Source organism: Eutrema salsugineum, unplaced genomic scaffold, assembly GCF_000478725.1.
Source record: "Eutrema salsugineum unplaced genomic scaffold, Eutsalg1_0 scaffold_5, whole genome shotgun sequence".
In the NCBI taxonomy this organism is placed as follows: Eukaryota; Viridiplantae; Streptophyta; class Magnoliopsida; order Brassicales; family Brassicaceae; genus Eutrema; species Eutrema salsugineum.
In genome coordinates this window covers 2,904,990-2,922,923 of record NW_006256612.1, presented here as the reverse complement: position 1 = coordinate 2,922,923, position 17,934 = coordinate 2,904,990, and the positions used below count along the sequence as shown (strand labels likewise).

At 38.8% G+C, this 17,934-nt stretch overlaps 1 protein-coding gene and 1 pseudogene across 2 annotated transcripts; one reads left to right on the top strand and one right to left on the bottom strand.

The window, feature by feature from the left end:
• The first annotated feature begins 217 nt into the window (after window positions 1-217).
• LOC112084065 lies at window positions 218-9,269 on the top strand (annotated as a pseudogene).
• Window positions 9,270-10,060: 791 nt separating this feature from the next.
• LOC18991847 (protein ABHD17B) lies at window positions 10,061-12,955 on the bottom strand. 2 transcript variants are annotated; one of them, XM_006415177.2, is made up of 5 exons: window positions 12,419-12,955; window positions 11,724-11,760; window positions 11,316-11,552; window positions 10,868-10,915; window positions 10,061-10,761 (listed from the first exon to the last, which is right to left on the bottom strand). In XM_006415177.2, exons 1-5 carry the CDS (start codon window positions 12,748-12,750, stop codon window positions 10,150-10,152), a joined length of 1,266 nt encoding a protein of 421 aa, XP_006415240.1. In that variant the 5' UTR covers window positions 12,751-12,955; the 3' UTR covers window positions 10,061-10,149. The 2 variants fall into 2 exon arrangements, with proteins under 2 accessions (XP_006415240.1, XP_024008287.1); XM_024152519.1 differs by having other exon boundaries at window positions 11,729-11,760; window positions 12,419-12,648.
• Between the last annotated feature and the right edge of the window lie 4,979 nt (window positions 12,956-17,934).

Sequence of the window (17,934 nt, the reverse complement as noted above, 5' to 3'; positions counted from 1 at the left end):
AATACACTAATGGAGGACAAAATCACATGAATCTCTATGTTTATTTCTCTAAAAAAATTATTAAATAATTTTTAAGAAACTCATGTTGAGTTATATTAGTGGAGATGCTCTAAGGAACCTTATGATTGTGTAGTATTTTGAGTATATGTTCAGAGAAAAATTTTATCGCTTTTGTAATTGTTCAAGTTTTAAGTGTTGATCTTCTGTTCGAAAAAGGATGGATTTTGTGTCAAGAGATATAATCAGCGGTCTATAAGATCCTCTGATTTCTCAAATCTTGTCTTTCCTTCCCACTAAAGAAATTGCTTCCACATTGATTCTCTCAAAAAGGTGGCGTTTTTTTGGGTCTGTGACAAATCTTGATTTTGATGATTTGGTTTATCTACATTCTGGAGAGGGTAATCAGGCAAGGGATAAGACTTCCACGAGTTTATCGAATTCGTGAATAGAGTATTGGCTTTGCAAGGAAACGACACAATTAACAGATTTTCTCTATTGGTGTGATGTTGATTCAGCTTGTGTCAATAGTTGGATTTTCAATGTGTTGGGACGTGGCGTATCAGATCTTGTTCTAAACTGTATAGTGTGGAGTATCCTTTGCCCTCCAAGCTCTTTTTTAGCAAGACGCTAATTAAGTTGGAATTAGAAGATAGTCTCAGTTGCACTTTTGACAAGGTAGATGTTTTTCTTCCAAAGCTTAAGTCTCTCTATCTTGGTTCACTTGTGTTCGAAGAGAGAGGTGCTGGGATTGCATGTAAGTTTCAGGTTTGAAGACTCAGCAGACGGTGGGTGTGTAACACAGAAGGGACTGGAGCGCGGGAAACATTGTTAGATCAAAATCGGAAGTGATGACGTGGCATGTGAAGATATATGGATCTCGTACAAGAAGATTTAAGGATCTTAACAAGAAGGAAAGAAGATATACACCGAAGAACAAATGGGAGGTGGTATATATTTGGCACGAGTGTACCTGTGTTAGGTTAGCCGTTTTGAGAAAGATAGAAAGGATCATCACAAGAGACTAAGCAAAATAGTTAGGGTTCTTGGTGAGTGATCATTGTTGTAGAAGCACAACCTAGTGTGCAATAGGTTGGGTAGATTAAGGATTGGTCAGTGTCGAATTGCTGAGAGCAAAGTCGTGTAATTCTGATTAGACAGATCTGTCAAGATTGTCTAAGTGATTCTTAATTCAAGAGTATTTGTTTTTGAAGAATATTGTTCTACACATAAATCTCCGTGTCTCAGACTCTTCATTTGGTATCAGAGAAGGTCACCTACGTAGAAAGGCTCTTTCTCAACAGGTTGAGATCCTGGAGAGGACAGGGAGATTTCGAAAGAACTCATTGCTATTCAGAAACCCCTTCTGCTTCGGGCAGACAACTTTGGTCACTGGAAGGCGCGAATGCGACATGTCATCAGAGGCATAGATGAAGATGCATGGACTGCTGTTGAACAAGGATGGACTGCTCCTACAATCGCATCAGAGGATAGTGATGGCAAGAAGATACAGATTCCGAAGCCGAAAAACACCTGGACTGATGATGAAAAGAAGCTGTCCAAGTTCAACTCCAAAGCTATCTCAGCTATCTTCGCCGCAGTTGATATAGATGAGTTTGGGCTCATTCAAGGGTGTGAGTCTGCCAAAGAAGCTTGGGATACCCTTGTAAATCACTTTGAAGGTGATTCAAGTGTGAAAAGGACACAGATTGATCTTCTAGCTTCTGAGTTTGAGAATCTCAAGATGGGTCCCGACGAGTCAGTTGCTAGTTTTACCACAAAGCTCAGTACCATTGCCAATGAAGCTGCTGTTCTTGGGAAGAAATATAAGGACAAGAAACTGGTCAAGAAACTGCTTCGTTGTCTTCCACCAAAGTTTGCAGCACATAAGACTGTGGTAAAATACTCCATGGACACTGACAACCTCGAATTTGATAAACTGGTTGGTTTACTCAAAGCAGAGGAAATGGAAGCTACTGATGATCAGAAATCTGGTCCTAAAGGTATAGCCTTCTCTGCAGCTCGTGAGGAAACTAGGATGAATCAGGTTGAAGAAAATCTGAGTCTGCTTGCCAAGAACTTCAATAAGATGTTGAAGCGGGTTGAAAAAAGTCAGGAAGTCAACCTCAATTGCAACTGGGCTCACGTAACTGTTCGAGAGCCTGAAATAGTAGTAATGTGGCTTACACATCCACTAATGGTGAAACAGCTTGTGCCTGGTATTTTGATAGTGGATGCTAGAGACATATGACAGGGAATCAAGACTGGTTTGACAAGCTCAACAAAAATAAGGGAGGACAGGTCACATTTGGTGATGGAGGTCAAGGCAAGATTCTCGGAGTTGGTAAACTTGAGGGAGATGATAAACCAAATCTGATGAATGTGTACTATGTGGATGGATTGAAGGCTAATCTCATAACTGTGAGTTAGTTGTGTGACGAAGGATTGAAGGTTACTTTTACCAGGACTGAATGCAAGGCGGCTGATGAGAATGGTAACACAGTTCTGTATGGGATTAGGACGGGAAATAATTGCTACATGTGGAGCGTATCAAATCAATGTCTGTCGGCTCGAGTGTCACAATTGGATCTCTGGCATAAGCGTCTTGGACATATGAATGTAAAAGCTCTAAGCAAGCTGGTAAGAGCTGAGGTGGTAAGAGGAATTCCAGACCTGGAAGCCATCACTGAAACTGTGTGCGCTGCATGTCAGAAGGGTAAACAAGTTAAGGTACAACATAAAGCGTTGAGTGAAACCAGGTCATCTCGGATCCTCGAACTGATGCATATGGATTTGATGGGTCCAATCCAGACTGAGAGTATTAATGGGAAGAGATATATCCTCGTGATGGTAGATGATTTTTCCAGATACACTTGGGTAAGATTCTTGAGGGAGAAATCAGATGCAGCCGAGAGTTTCAAGATCCTGGCTTTACAGCTGAAAACCGAGAAAGGAGGTATCATTCAAATTCGCAGTGATCATGGTGGAAAATTTCAAAACGAGATATTTGAGCGATTCTGTCAGAACCAAGGAATACGTCACCAGTACTCAGCTCCTCGAACACCTCAACAGAATGGTGTTGTTGAACGAAAAAACAGAACGCTTCAGGAAATGGCGAGAGCTATGTTGCATGGGAACAATGTAGCACCACGGTTCTAAGCAGAAGCCATCAACACTGTGTGTTACATCATTAATCGAGTGTATGTTAAGCCAGGGACTCGAACAACTCCGTATGAAATCTGGTATGGGAAGACACCTAACCTGAGCTACTTCCATGTGTTTGGTTGTATATGCTACATTTTGAATGATAAGGACAACTTGGGAAAATTTGACTCAAGAAATGACACAAGCATCTTCCTTGGTTATGCAATAAATAGTCGAGCTTTTCAAGTATACAACAATCGCACTAAAATGGTGGGTGACTGTATCAACGTTGTGTTTGATGACCAGAACTCGTGCGTCATTGAGGAGCTGCTTGTACCCGAAGAGAACAAATCAGAAAGAGTAGTTCAACCAGATAACATCGAACACCTTGATCAGTCAAGTAACCACGAGGAATCATTCTTTGACAGCTGTGACGGACAGAACCAGCCTACAGTTCACAGAAATCATTCAGTGGATGATGTCATTGGAGACGTGTTTGAAGGAAGGAGAACAAGGAACAAGCAGATTGACTTCAAATCAATGGTCAAACTGGCTTGCTTTGTGTCACTCACTAAGCCCACAACAATTCAGAAAGCTCTCGATGATGAGTTCTGGGTGGCAGCATGTCATGAGGAATTGGAACAGTTTGTGAGACTCGATGTCTGGGATTTGGTTCCACCACCTAAAGATGTTAACATCGTAGGAACTAAGTGGATATTCAAAAACAAAACTGATGAGGAGGGTAATGTGATACGCAACAAGGCTCGTCTAGTGGCACAGGGTTACTGTCAAATTGAAGGACTTGAATTTGATGAGACATTTGCTCCTGTTGCTCGGCTGGAATCTATACGTCTTCTGTTTGGGGTAGCTTGCAAGTTGAACATCATTCTGCATCAATTGGATGTAAAGAGTGCCTTCCAAAGTGGACTACTTAAGGAGGAAGTTTATGTTGCTCAGCCCAAAGGGTTTGAAGACCCTCAGTTTCCAGACCATGTGTATAAACTTAAGCGAGCTCTGTATGGTCTTAAGCAAGCCTCTAGAGCCTGGTATGAAAGACTGGCTCAATTTCTTCTCTCCTCAGGTTTTGAGCGTGGCAGTGTGGACAAGACACTATTCCTGAAAAAGGAAAAGCAAGGGCTATTGATAGTTCAGGTGTACGTCGATGACATTATTTTTGGTGCTACTCAGTCAATTCTTGTGGATCAGTTCGTCAAGCCGATGACTAGGGAGTTTCAGATGAGCATGGTTAGTGAACTCAGCTATTTCCTTGGGTTGCAAATCCGACAAACTGCTGAAGGAATCTTTGTTTCACAAAGCACGTACTCCAAGAACCTGGTTAAACGGTTTGAAATGCAAACCAGCAAGACAGAAAGCACACCAATGAGTACGACGAACAAGCTGTCTAGGGATGAAGATGGTCAACGTGTGGACGAGAAATTGTACAGAGCTATGATCGGGAGTTTGCTGTATCTCACCGCCAGCAAACCTGATATCTGCCTTAGCGTTGGGCTGTGTGCAAAATATCAGGCCTCACCAAGGCTATCTCATATGAATGCTGTTAAGCGAATGATCAAATATGTGAAAGGCACATTGGACTATGGCATTTATTATACCAAAGACACTAACTTGAATCTTGCTGGTTTTTGTGATGCAGATTGGGCTGGATATTTGGATGACCGCAAGAGCACTTCCGGAGGGTGTTTCTTCTTGAGAAACAACATGGTGTCTTGGCACAGTAAAAAGCAGAACTGTATGTCCCTTTCGACCGCCGAAGCTGAATACGTTGCTCTAGGAAGCTGTTGCACACAACTGCTTTGGATGCGACAAATGCTCGCTGACTATGGTATTCACACAGATTCTTTTCTTGTTCGTTGTGATAGCAAAAGCGCCATTGATTTGACAAAGAATCCTGTACAACACTCTCGTACTAAGCATATAGATACTAGGCATCACTTTGTTCGAGAGTTGGTTGAGGACAAACTTGCTATCATCGAACATGTTGCATCTGAGTTTCAACTTGCAGACATTTTCACCAAACCACTTGACCTAAACAGCTTTCTCCATCTGAGAAAAGCGCTGGGCGTGTGTGAACACTAAGTGCTGGTGTACTGAGATGACTGATGGAGCTTTTCGTGTCACCAAAACCCTTGTAGGCAAGTCACTCTCATTTGGTTGTGGATATCTTGTTGACTTTGCAGGCTCTCTGTCTTGGCTCAGTGTGATAGTCACTCGGATTGGACTGAGTTGCTACAACACCTCATGTCTGACTCCGATCACTGACTGGACTGAGTTTGTGGTGAGAGGTGATGTGCAAGTAGATCTCAGGTGATCTTGGTATGGCAACTCTGTCTGGGTTTCTTTAGTTGGAGATGTGTGAAAGCTCCTCAGCTGAGGGATGGCCGCACATAATGCTTGACAGAAAAAAAACAAAAAGGAAAAGAAAACAGGGGTTCAGCTCACTAGTAGCACAAAACAAAACAAAAATATAAAAAAAAAGGAACGGTACACTGATTGTGTTATATCGTGTGTGAATGCTCATCGGCTGAGGGTATGCAGCACATTCGTGTTTTGTCTGTGTGGCTGAATCCCTGTCAACTCTATGTTGTTTGATCACCTTGGCTGGGAGATGAAGTGCAGCTGTTCGAAAAATCACATCACTTACCTGACTGTCCATGCCTGAGATCCCCTGTGTGTCACAGTTGTTCTATAGCTGTTGAAGGTGATCAGTGAGGTGAAAGCTCCTTGGCTAAGGGTAGGCTGCCTCATTGAGCCTGCGAGGTGATTTCTAACTACTCCAAAACTTCCCACCTCAGTACATTTATCTTGTGTGTGTTTCACATGTCCTCAGAGTTCAACTTTGTTTTTTTTGTGGCTGTTCTCTGATGTTTGTGTATATCGTTGTTCATGATAGTTATGGGGTCCTCACCACTCTTGTACAATCCTGATCCTTAGTTCTTGGTTCGATTATCCTTGGTCTTTGGACCCATTTGTGTTGGCTTATGTTTACTTGGGCTGCTTTATGTTTTTCACAAATGAACTCTGTATGTTTCTGTTGGGCTTCTTGGCCCATTTCTCCTTGTGCTAATGTGTGGGATGAGTGTGTTTTTAGAGTTTTCTAACCTTCTTGCGGTACTTTAAAACCAAGAGGGTGACGATTCATGTGCCACAATCTCTTGCCTGTGCCACCTTCCGGTTCTCAAACCCTAGCTGAGACATCCTTCACCGCATCATGTCGCACAGCACTCGTTCCGCCACTGCCAAGCTGCTTGCCTCTGCAATCGAAGCTTCCCGTCGTCATCCGGCCGAAGAGGAGACCCTTGCTTCCGCTTTACTGCGCCTTCAGGCTAAGCGCAAGTCGCTTCAGCGCACTGGCAAGGAGCCGATTGAAATTCCTAGTGCTGACGAGAGTGGGGACTCCAGCGATGTCGCCGAATTTTGTCCGTTGTTTGCTGATGGGCCTCGCTCGCCGAACACCTTCTCCAATCCATTTGGTCAGCTCTCCGATGATGCCATGGCGGAAGACTCTGGTGATGATCAAAATGACTTCGTTGACTCTCGTGAGGGAAGTCATTTGCCGTACCTGGATCTTGAATCGTGCTATGCCGCCAACAGGAGGGACCAGATCGTCAACGATCGCATGCATCCAGAACTGACTCGTCCTCGTCGTCGTCCACACGCCAATTTTGCATCACTTGCGGCGAAGGAGAGGTTTGTGTCTTTTAGAGTCCGGCCGTTCCACAATCAGAAGTTCCTTCCCCTGGATGACCCCAAGCTTGTGGAAGCTCGTAAAATTCTGGATACTGCAGGCCTGATCCATACGGTGATTGATGTAGAGCCGTATCAAGCAACCGTGGTGTATGAATTCTATGCCAACCTCGCTGATCTGGAGTATCACAATGGCACCAACCTCATCTTCATCCATGACTCCATGTTTGAGTTTACTCCAAAAATCATCAACAAGATGTTCTTGATCACCGATTCACTACCGTATGGTGATTGGGAGCAGCTTAACATCGATGAGGCCGTGTCTTTGGTCTCTGGTGGTCGAAAAAATCGATGGGAAGGGTTCCGCTCTCGACACTTCACTCCGCTGTACGGTGTTCTTTACAAGCTGTGTTGTTGTAACTGGATGCCTACCACAAACAACACCACCATGGTGAAAGAGCGGATTCGGCTTTGGCTTACATCATTCAAGGTCACCGGTTCAACTTTGGGAAGATGGTCTATGATCAGATCATCTCTCCTGCTCGTACGCCGGAAATGTCGAATCACAAGCTCATGTTTCCGAATCTCATCTTTCAGTTGCTGCAGTTTCAGCGTGTTATCCCTGCGCATCATGGTGATTCGCCTCTTGAGGGCTTTCCGATCAAGATCACTTTGGATCCCAAAGCGGGGAAGGGCTCTGAGGATGATGAACCTCTTGCTGCACCGTCGTTAGCAGCCGATCTGGATCAGCTTGCTACTTGGCTCAAACGTGTTCAATTGCGAGTGCGAGGTAAGTCTTTCAGCCTTGAATCTGCTCTGTGTTATTGTTCACTGTTTTTGTTCTGAATATGCACTCAAGCAGGGGGAGAATATGCTGAACTTTTCCCTGTAAATGCGAATCGGAGTGGACCACACACTGAGGAGGAGCAGGGTGAGCAGGATGATGGGTCGGAAGATGAGAATGGCTGGGCAGGAAACTGAAATCTACCTATTTTATTTCATATGGTTGTTCTTTTGGATGTTGTCTTGTCGGTTTGGGTGTTTGAACCCTGATTGAAAACTAAGGATGTGTTTCTTGCATGTTTAGTGTGAACCTGGAAAACTTTTTGCTTGGTGTTGATGCAATGTTGAATTCATCGCATGTCATTTTCTTACTCATGGTTGGCTATTGTTATGTGTGGATTTGGGTTTGGTGTGTTTGTGTGTCCTTGCTGTTTTCTGGTTTGACAGGGTTGAAGCTGTGAGTATCATATTCAGACAAAAAGGGAGAGAATGTAAGTTTCAGGTTTGAAGACTCAGCAGACGGTGGGTGTGTAACACAGAAGGGACTGGAGCGCGGGAAACATTGTGAGATCAAAATCGGAAGTGATGACGTGGCATGTGAAGATATACGGATCTCGTACAAGAAGATTTAAGGATCTTAACAAGAAGGAAAGAAGATATACACCGAAGAACAAATGGGAGGTGGTATATATTTGGCACGAGTGTACCTGTGTTAGGTTAGCCGTTTTGAGAAAGATAGAAAGGATCATCACAAGAGACTAAGCAAAATAGTTAGGGTTCTTGGTGAGTGATCATTTTTGTAGAAGCACAACCTAGTGTGCAATAGGTTGGGTAGATTAAGGATTGGTCAGTGTCGAATTGCTGAGAGCAAAGTCGTGTAATGATTAGACAAATCTGTCAAGATTGTCTAAGTGATTTTTAATTCAAGAGTATTTGTTTTTGAAGATTATTGTTCTACACATAAATCTCCGTGTCTCAGACTCTTCATTGCAAAGCTTCTTTCTGGCTGTCCCATGCTTGAGGAGCTATTTCTGATGTATCCCCCGTGGGATTTTTGGAATTCTTGCTCTGCCTCTATCACAACCCTTAAGAGACTAACATTTTTTTGTCAGTTAATGGATGAGAATCCAGAGAGTGTGTCATTTGATACCCCTAATCTTGTATACCTATCATACTGTGATACTATTGCGGATAAATATCCAAAAGTCAATTTTGATTCGCTTATTGAAGCTGAGATTAGTCTTCGACTTACAAAACATCAGAGTGCACATGCAAGCCTTCTAGAAGAAGGAATGGTAGGAAATGCTACGGATTTTCTTCAGAGAATGCGCAATGTTCAGATACTTTATTTATCTGCCGAAGCACTTGAGGTCTGTAAAAAAAACAACCTGGAACTCCAATATCTTTTGTTTTAGTTAGGGTAACATTTTTTTAAAGCTTGAGTTAATGATCACAAGTGAGTGATGATCATTTGTTTCTGTTTCAGGTACTTACATTCTGTTGTGAAGCAACACCTGTATTCAAAAACCTGATATTTAACGGGTTACTCGGTTGAGAGTAACCGGAGAATAGGATGGGAATCATTGCCAGGTCTGCTCAAGAATTGTCCAAATATAGAAACCCTTGTTATGATGGTATAAAAGAAAACTTTTATTTATCAGTTACATGAAAAAAAATAAAAGAGAGAATACAACTTAACTCTGAAACATTTCCTTTATTCTTCTTCAGGGTCTCGACCACAAGTATTACAATGTATGTGGGTACGCGTGGTGCTGTGAAGGCATGGAGAATACTCCTTGTTGCTTTTCATGTTCTCCTGTGAAGGTGCTAAAGTATCTATATATGGACACATCGGGATGGAAATAGAGCAGATCAAGCATTTCTTGGAAAAAATGCCGGATCTTGAACCGTTGATGATAGCATACAACAAAATCAACAACAGTACAACACATCAAATGACCATGCTGGTAATGTGATTGAATTATCCAAGAGGCTTCAGGAGATTCCAAAAATGGCTTCACCGAAGTGCAAGATCCAAGTAATCTCTGAGAATCGAAGAAATGGTCTGGCTAAACTCAAAAGCTAAACTCAAAAGCAATCAAATTTTCCTCTGTTGTTACTGTCGTTTGTTCTTTGTTTAGCAACTAGTTTAATGAAGATTATGAGTTCTGTACTCGTGTTAGATGTTTCTTAATTATGTATTTGACGAATCGTATCAGAGTTTGGTTACTCTGTTTTTTTGTCGGTTATTGATTACTCTGTTTTTTTGTTGTTATCTATTTAAGAAATAAACAACTAATCGGTAATTGGATGCAAGATCCTCGAGCCCAACTCGATTTGGATCAAGATTCAAGATTCATATTTTTGATTTTTTCTATATATTTCTTTTTCGTTATCAGAATGATAATGATAATGAACTTTTCACCTGAAATCTCAGTCTCTTGTTCTCATGAATCTCCTCTAATGTTTTAACCGAATCTTTGAACCAAAATCTATACAAGAATATCGAAAAACTCAATATTACCCTTCACTCTTCGCCACCGTGATTTCTCCTCTCCTCTCCTCCTCCTTCCTCCTCCCTCCGCCGCAGCAACACAGCCAGCTAAAACAACCGGCACAGCAGCAACAACTCCGACAACAACACTCAAACTCGGGGCATTTTAGACATTTCCAACAAGCGCATTTCGGACACTTGGGCTTCTTCTTCCCAAAGCAGCTGCAGCAGCATTTGAACTTGGGACACCAACAACCAACGCAGCTCGGTTTCTTGCAGCAAGAGAAACATCCTTTCAACGACGGACACGAACACTTGCAACATCCCTCGCATTCGCCGAAACAATCGCAACTAGGCTTAGGACACCGAGGGCATTTTGGTCTGCACAGTCCAAAACTACTACAACATCCTCTGGATTCGTCTCGTCTATTGATTTCTTGCCAAATCTTCTTGAGACGAGACTTGGTGGTTGTGTTCTCCATGTCTTGTATAAACCGGTAGAGATGTCTAATGTAGTCCGGATAGATCTCGAGGTTGCAGTGTCCACCTCCTTTGATCCAAAGCGGCTCATACGGTTCTTTGGCCATTTTCCAAAGCCTGTTTCCGTGTAGCCAATTCACCACATCATCCTCTGTTCCCTGCATAAAATGATAGATAGCAATAAAGATCAGTAAAGCTTCTCCGACTCAAATAAGGCCAAAGCCAAGAAAATGGACATGAGACCTGAGATAAGAGTTTGCTTACGTGTATGACAAGAACCGGACATTTCACTTTCTTGATCTTGTTTACGTTCTGCAATGAAACAAGAATCAGTAAAAGGATAGTACATTAGGAGCCCAAGACCGGTTAGCTTCCAAATTAGCCATAGTCACTTGTGAACCGGTTAGCTTCCAAATTAGCCATAGTCACTTCTAAACAGCCTAGCTTCCAAATTGGCTAGTCACTTCTAAATCGGTTAGCTTCCTAATTAGCCACAGTCACTTTTAAACCAGATAGCTTACAAATTAGGCTATCTACCTTTCATCAATCCACAAGACATATGCGGAATTCGGTTCATGTAAAATACCGGTTTATCGACAAGTAAAAGGCGGCTCCAGAAGAAACTATATGCCCTTACTTAACTAGCATGGTTTGGTCATTCAAAGCCCATAAACAAGCATAACAAAAAGCTGAAAGAGAAAGGGATCTTTACCGAGTAAATGTCACAGCAAAACTTGAACTTGACATGACATAGAACACGAAGACCAGAGAGAATGCCACTATGAAGAACCACACCTCTAAGCCGAGGAAGCTTAGATGCAAGATGCAACGTCGGTCCACTACCAACGGATTGACCATACAAGATCAAATCCTCTTGATCAACCCCATATTCGGTTTGCAAACATTCGTAAACCGCCTCTATATCCGCATATGTATCATACTCACTCGGCTGCAAAGCACCAATTATAAACCACAATTGGTCAAGAGAATTCTCAAACCAATCGATCAAAATACGCAAGTATGGCCTGATCAATCAATTCATGTGTCAATAATGGAACATTCCTAAGCTCTATGATATTGGTACAGAACATTCCAACAACTTAGGAAGGTATTGACACACCTTACCGGTAGAGGCTCCGTAGCCTGAATAATCATACCTGAAAATTTAAAAAAAAATGATAACAAAAATAAAATCAATACTCTAAGCAACGACAAAATAAATGAGCGTCATAAATTGACCCATATTGATTAACTCGAATGAAAGGATTCAACGTTATAAAAAGAATAAATACAAATTGATGGTGGTAGTTGAGAAATTTTGAATTGAATTTTGAAGTGTAAACCAAAAAGTCAAATTAAGGAAGATAAAACGTCGATAAAAAAAACACCAAGCATTTAACTAAAACTAAACAAAAATAACAAAAAGAAAGATAAAGAAAATTTGTCGGAAACGACACCAAATCTGAGCTTTTTGGGCAACGAGACAAGAACCCATTTCCCAAAAGCGTGAGCTTTCTCAAGAAAACTAAAGACATGACAAAATAATTGTTGAAGGAAGAGAAAAAATGTGAAGCTTTAACTAACATAAGAAATTTTAAGTTAGGAGTAAAGAAATTAAAAAAAAAAAACTAAAATTTAGGGGAAAATATGCTTAATTGGCTATATTCATTGATAAAAAAAAAAATCTGTCTTTACAGTCCTCAACATTAAAAAAAGGATTAACATTTCCAAGACAACCAATTAAGCCTAAGATATTTGCAAAATACGAAACGACGACGTATTATGAGTATGAACATCTAAGACAGAGAGAGAGACCCCATGAGATTGACTCGGAGATTGACTTTGAGTTGAACGAAGAGATCGAAGAGTTGTCCCAAATCTGCGGCATTTCCATGGGAATAGAGAAGTGTGAGTCTCGCGTTTGGGTTTCTCAGGTAAAAAGCTGCGACTTTGTTCCCGCGTCTCGTCTTCACCACTCTCACGTCGAGAGACGTGTCTCCGGCGGCGGGAAAAGTGGAGGAGGAGGAGGAAGCGGAGGAGGAGACGGCGGAGAGTTTTCCGTCAGGGGTTTTGGTGAGGTGGTAGGTGGGAGGAGAGGGAGGGAAAAAGGCGAATTTGGCGGCGAGGTGAGAGAACATGCACCCCATTTATATCACGGCGGAGATTCCAAAGCTCTGTGCATCAGTCCGCCGTTAGAGAGAGAAACAGAGTAAGGAAGAGAAAAGAAGACAGAGAGTGAAGAGAAAAAATAGAGAGATAGAACGTAAAATGGTAAACTACAAGAAGAAGATAAACAGAGAGATTAATGAGGAGCAAAGAGAGAGAGAGAGAGGAAGGCTCTGAGTATGAGAGAGAACAGAGGAGGAAGAAGAAGAAGAAGAAGAAAGAGAGAGAGAGAGAGATGTGTGTGTTTGTGTAAGCGTGTGAGAGTGAACGTGCGTTTCCTAGGTAATTGGTTAGTGCTCTGTCTTACTGTTTCTTCTTCATTTTTATTTTTACTAATTGTTTTTCTCTTCATTGATTTCTCTTTATATTATTTGTTTTTTGATTACCAAATTACCATATGTGCTAACTGTAAATATTTAGGGAATTTTTAATTTTTAAATATATGGAGCAAAACGTTGCAAATGGACTTCACTTCATTGCTTTGTCGGCTTTCGCCTAACTCCTCCTTTTTTGCTAATATTCTTTTAATCTTTTTTTTGTCCATTATTATAGAATAAACTCACTCATTTTTCTTGCAAATTGTTTGTTGAATTAGTTTTCCTAATTCCAAATCAAAAATGTAGTTTAGTTTCTTTTTTAGTTTTTCCTATTTTTGAAAATCATGATGTAATAACGCCAGTAATAGTAGTGCCAGGGTTAAAATTTTATCAAATCAATTTATAGACGATGTTTCCGTTAAAATTCAGTGATGTCTTCTTCTTTTTGTTAACAAAAACTTCGAAAAAAATATACAGGGGAACTATATATATGCATATATATTATTGTTAACAGAAAAAAAAAATTATAGAAAGAAAAAAACTGACCTTTCTTTCATGTCCTAGCTTAGCTGACAGCTTTATGTTTCCATACTGAAAAATAGACTATTCATGTCATGCTATTCGAGTTTCCAATGGCTTCACTAGAGAATATCTAAATAAACGAAGCAAGTAAACAAAATAAAATGTAAATGTCAACATATCAAATGGTAAAAATTCTAACTAGCGTTATTTCTTTGCCATTTCAAATGAAACGTTTACAAAATATAATTTTCCAGATAAAAAAAATTATAAATATTTAAAATTTATAAATTACAGAAAAAGCGATAAATAAGTTGCTTTTATGGCTAACACATTACACATCTATGCGTGGAACTTTTCTTTCAAAAATAGCATGCTGTACACAGTAGAAATCTGTTTTCAAATAGTGTCAACCACCGTGAAGCAGCAAATGGAACCGCAAAGAATGTTTATTTTGCGCTTACCATGTCTACCATAGAACAAACGCAATAACAACGTCGCCATTCACATATGTTTACTTAGCTAGTAGTTTTTAGCAAAAAAAACAAAAGTTTACAGTAAGAATGTGCAATGTTTTTTTTTTTCTTCTTATTCTAAGTTGTACATTGTCATGAGACTCATAACCATCGTTGTCCAAGATATGTTTTGTGTTTGTCTAATGTTTACCGATGTTTGCTAAGTTGCAAAAAAACTGTAATTCTAAGCACAATTCTGATTGTCCCAAATATACAACATTAAAACGGTAATTAGAGACTGAATCCAAATGACGCACTTTCAAAAGTCACCAAGTATACAAATAAATATCCAAGCTAATCAGTTAAGGTGATTGGTTTTTGATGATTTACAACAATCTAAGTGCGGATGATACTAAACAAGAATCTAAAGCAGTAGGCTAAATATACAATTAAACTGCAAGTAAATTATCAAGCGGGTGAGTGAACGAGATAAAAGTCAATTATGATGAAATTTGGCCAATGTGTAAGGTTATTGATAAGGCATGAACCCATGGTTACTTATTGACACTAGACTCTCAAGCAAATTCATCTTCAAGACAAAAGAATACTTATGAATGGCTTATTCACTTCCGTGAGACCAATCATTTGCAAATAAACTGGTTAAGCTAAATTTTCATATGGTTTTGATATGGTAGGAATAGGATATATCTTGGACATATATGAAAAAAACAATATGTTCATTTAAGATTTTTGAATAAAAATGGTTTATCTCTATACTAATAAAAGGTATGAAGTAATAGACCGATTTTTTTTAGTCTCTTTTGTAAACGATTATTTTATAGTTAAGGTCGATATTATTAAAATCTCTACTAAAAGTTACGTAGCTTTATATTGTTGTGTATGTTTCTAGTTTGATGCAGAGTGACAGACCCACATTTATTAATGTTATTTGATGAGAAGCATGTAACGGGACCTTTCATTGTTCACCTATCGTCCAGACACATGCAATAATTGCATGTTTTTTGTCTATCTCATTATAATAAAACAATGAACAAAATCCATCCAAACAAATATTTCTATTAATATCTATAACTTTTGAATTATATATATGGTTTGGGGAAAGCCACAAATACTATATAGTTTCAACTGATCAAATTTCTTGTTTCATTTAGCAAATATTTGTACTTAATTTTCCTGAACATTACAAATTGAGAATTCATGCGTTGGCACACACAAAAAAAAAGTTGATAACTCATTTGTTTCCAACATTGTATTTCAAATTCGAATCACAAAAGAACGGACATGTCACCGAGCTAGGGAGACAGGTCGACGGTGGCGCGTGATCTTAACGAGGGATATGGCGCGTGGAATTAAGAAAGAAGAAACAATTTTATTTTTCAATTTTGAGTGTTGAGATGTTGTTTGACTTTGGGCCATCTATGGAGAAGAGAAGAAGAGATCTGTATATGACTCTGGTTCGTAGCTGGGTCCCACCACCACAAGCTTATCAGTTTGCTTACTATTTTAGATTTTGTACAAATCTGTTTCCTCTTTTGTGGTCCTCTCCTTGTTTTCCCACTCCTGTTCTGCCACGTGCCTTACGCTGATTTAATTAAATCAATATTAAAGTACAACATGTTAATTTTTTTTTCCCTTTGCCTTGCAAACACGAATGAAACTGAAGACTAGAAAATATTTTTGGTGTAACTGACTAGTGTGTAGTAGAGTAGCAAGTAGAAAACAAAGAGATGTTGCTCACTTTTTTTCATGGATTCCACAGAGTTTGTGAAAATGGTTTCGGATGTGGATGACGATGATAATTAGCCGGATCCCGGATTTTGCATTGAAATTGTTGATTTTTCAGTCCTTGAAAGAAGTCAATTTCTTGAATTTGAGCTGATCTATGAGGGTCGGACACATACTGTTTTTTGTTAAAGAGAAAAAGGACAAATATTGTTAGGACCGGTTTGTTGGAAAGAGATTATTTTGTTTTGTTAGAAATTGTATTTTATGTTTGCTATTTACTGAGATAGAGAACAACATTTTCAAGTAATTAATAAAGAAGTCCATTTTGTTGTTAAAAAAACAAATTATACTACACAACCTAGCAAACATATCACGGGAGAGTAATTAAGGCTAAATCAGTTTTGCCTAAAAACTTCAATGAATCACAAAGGCAAAATTAATAATGATAGGTAATTATTAGGGAGATTATGAATTTAAAAGATACCCGATGGTGGAAGGCACAATTACTAATGCAAAGCAAATTAAGTGGACTTATAATACGACTAAGAAACATCTCGTCACTTAATTACCGTACTATTAATTTGATCAAATCATGCTTTATATACTGATTAGAGCATATATCATAATTATTAAATAATATTCAATATGTATTTTAAATTAATATTTTAAAATTTTTAGAATACAATATTAACAAATAAGTAAGTAACAAGTGATGATTATATTAATTTTTATAAAATTATATAAAAAAAAGTTTGAAAAAAATTGAAAAGAAAAACCCGCACGTTACGTGCGGGTATTTACCTAGTTACTAAATAATGAACCTTTTTCCCCTAATACGTAAACAGTTTTATTGTAGATATTTTAAAGTTAGCCAAAAATGTTATAGGTTATGCAAAACTTTACTCATGCTGGTTATTCGATTATCAGAAAGTTTGTTTATTTCTAATTATTCAGACTTTAGGTTATGGTTATTCGTTGGTTTTTCTTTTAAATTGGTTGGTACAAGGGAGCAATGGTGAATTGTTGACACGCGAATCAAAATGACAGATTCAGTAAGCAAATAAAATTTAATGTAATTACAAGAAACAAAAGCATAAATGAAACTATTTCATTTTTTTTTTCTTGAAAAGTTGGTGGACAGGCGGAGTGAGCTAACTGTATCAATGTGAAATCAAATACTAGTAACTATCTAGGAAAAAAATGTTTAATAAGAATCTAACAATTTTATGTATTTTTACCGAGTATTTCGTGTGTAACTAATTAAGCTTGCTAAGAAGAACCAAAGAACCAAGTACGTATACTTGTATTGATTATTGAATAATAAAATCGTAAGTCTGGGAAGGCTTAAACGTTACTCTTCTCGTTACAACGAGGATTCCAACATCGATACATTTATGTATTCAAGAAAAAATTGCGAATAACACAAATAAAAACAGACTAAATACCGATCGATAAACGAGTAAATAAATACTCCCAAATTAAAAACTGACAAAAGACCTATAAAAAATGTAAACAAGGTTTGAGAATGTGAAACGATTCGAGAGGCACGTGCGATGAAAAATCGCATTAAATCAAGCAACTAATAAAAAAGTGTACAAAAATTTAATATACAACTAATAGGGGTGCATGCCCTTCGCTGGGACTCGTGCACCCAAAATTTCTATATGCCATTTGTAATTATGGTTTATCGTAAAAGACGTGAGTATAAAACAACGTTAAGTATTTTAAGTACACATAAGAAACGTTAAATAAAAACCTTCAAGTTAAATTCAATTAGTCCATCCAAAAATACTCAAGATTGGTTTGTTGCCAAACAAGTTTGATCTAGCTTTCAAACGTAATACATAACTTTTTTTTAACCTTTAACAAACTTTTTTACCAAGATAAATTATCACTTTTTGTGAAATCGGTCAAATTCTACAAGGCAAATAAAAGTTTTATTTTTGTCATCTAGTGAAGTTGTGCATTTTACAAGAATAAAAAACCCCAGTTTTCCCTTAGAAAAAAAAACCTAAAGGAAAAAGAACAAAATCACTTTTGTGTCTTTAGGTTGTCACGAAAGAGGTGATTGTACTCGTGATAACTATTTGTGGATATCGAGCTGTGAAAAGTGAAAACCACAGTAACT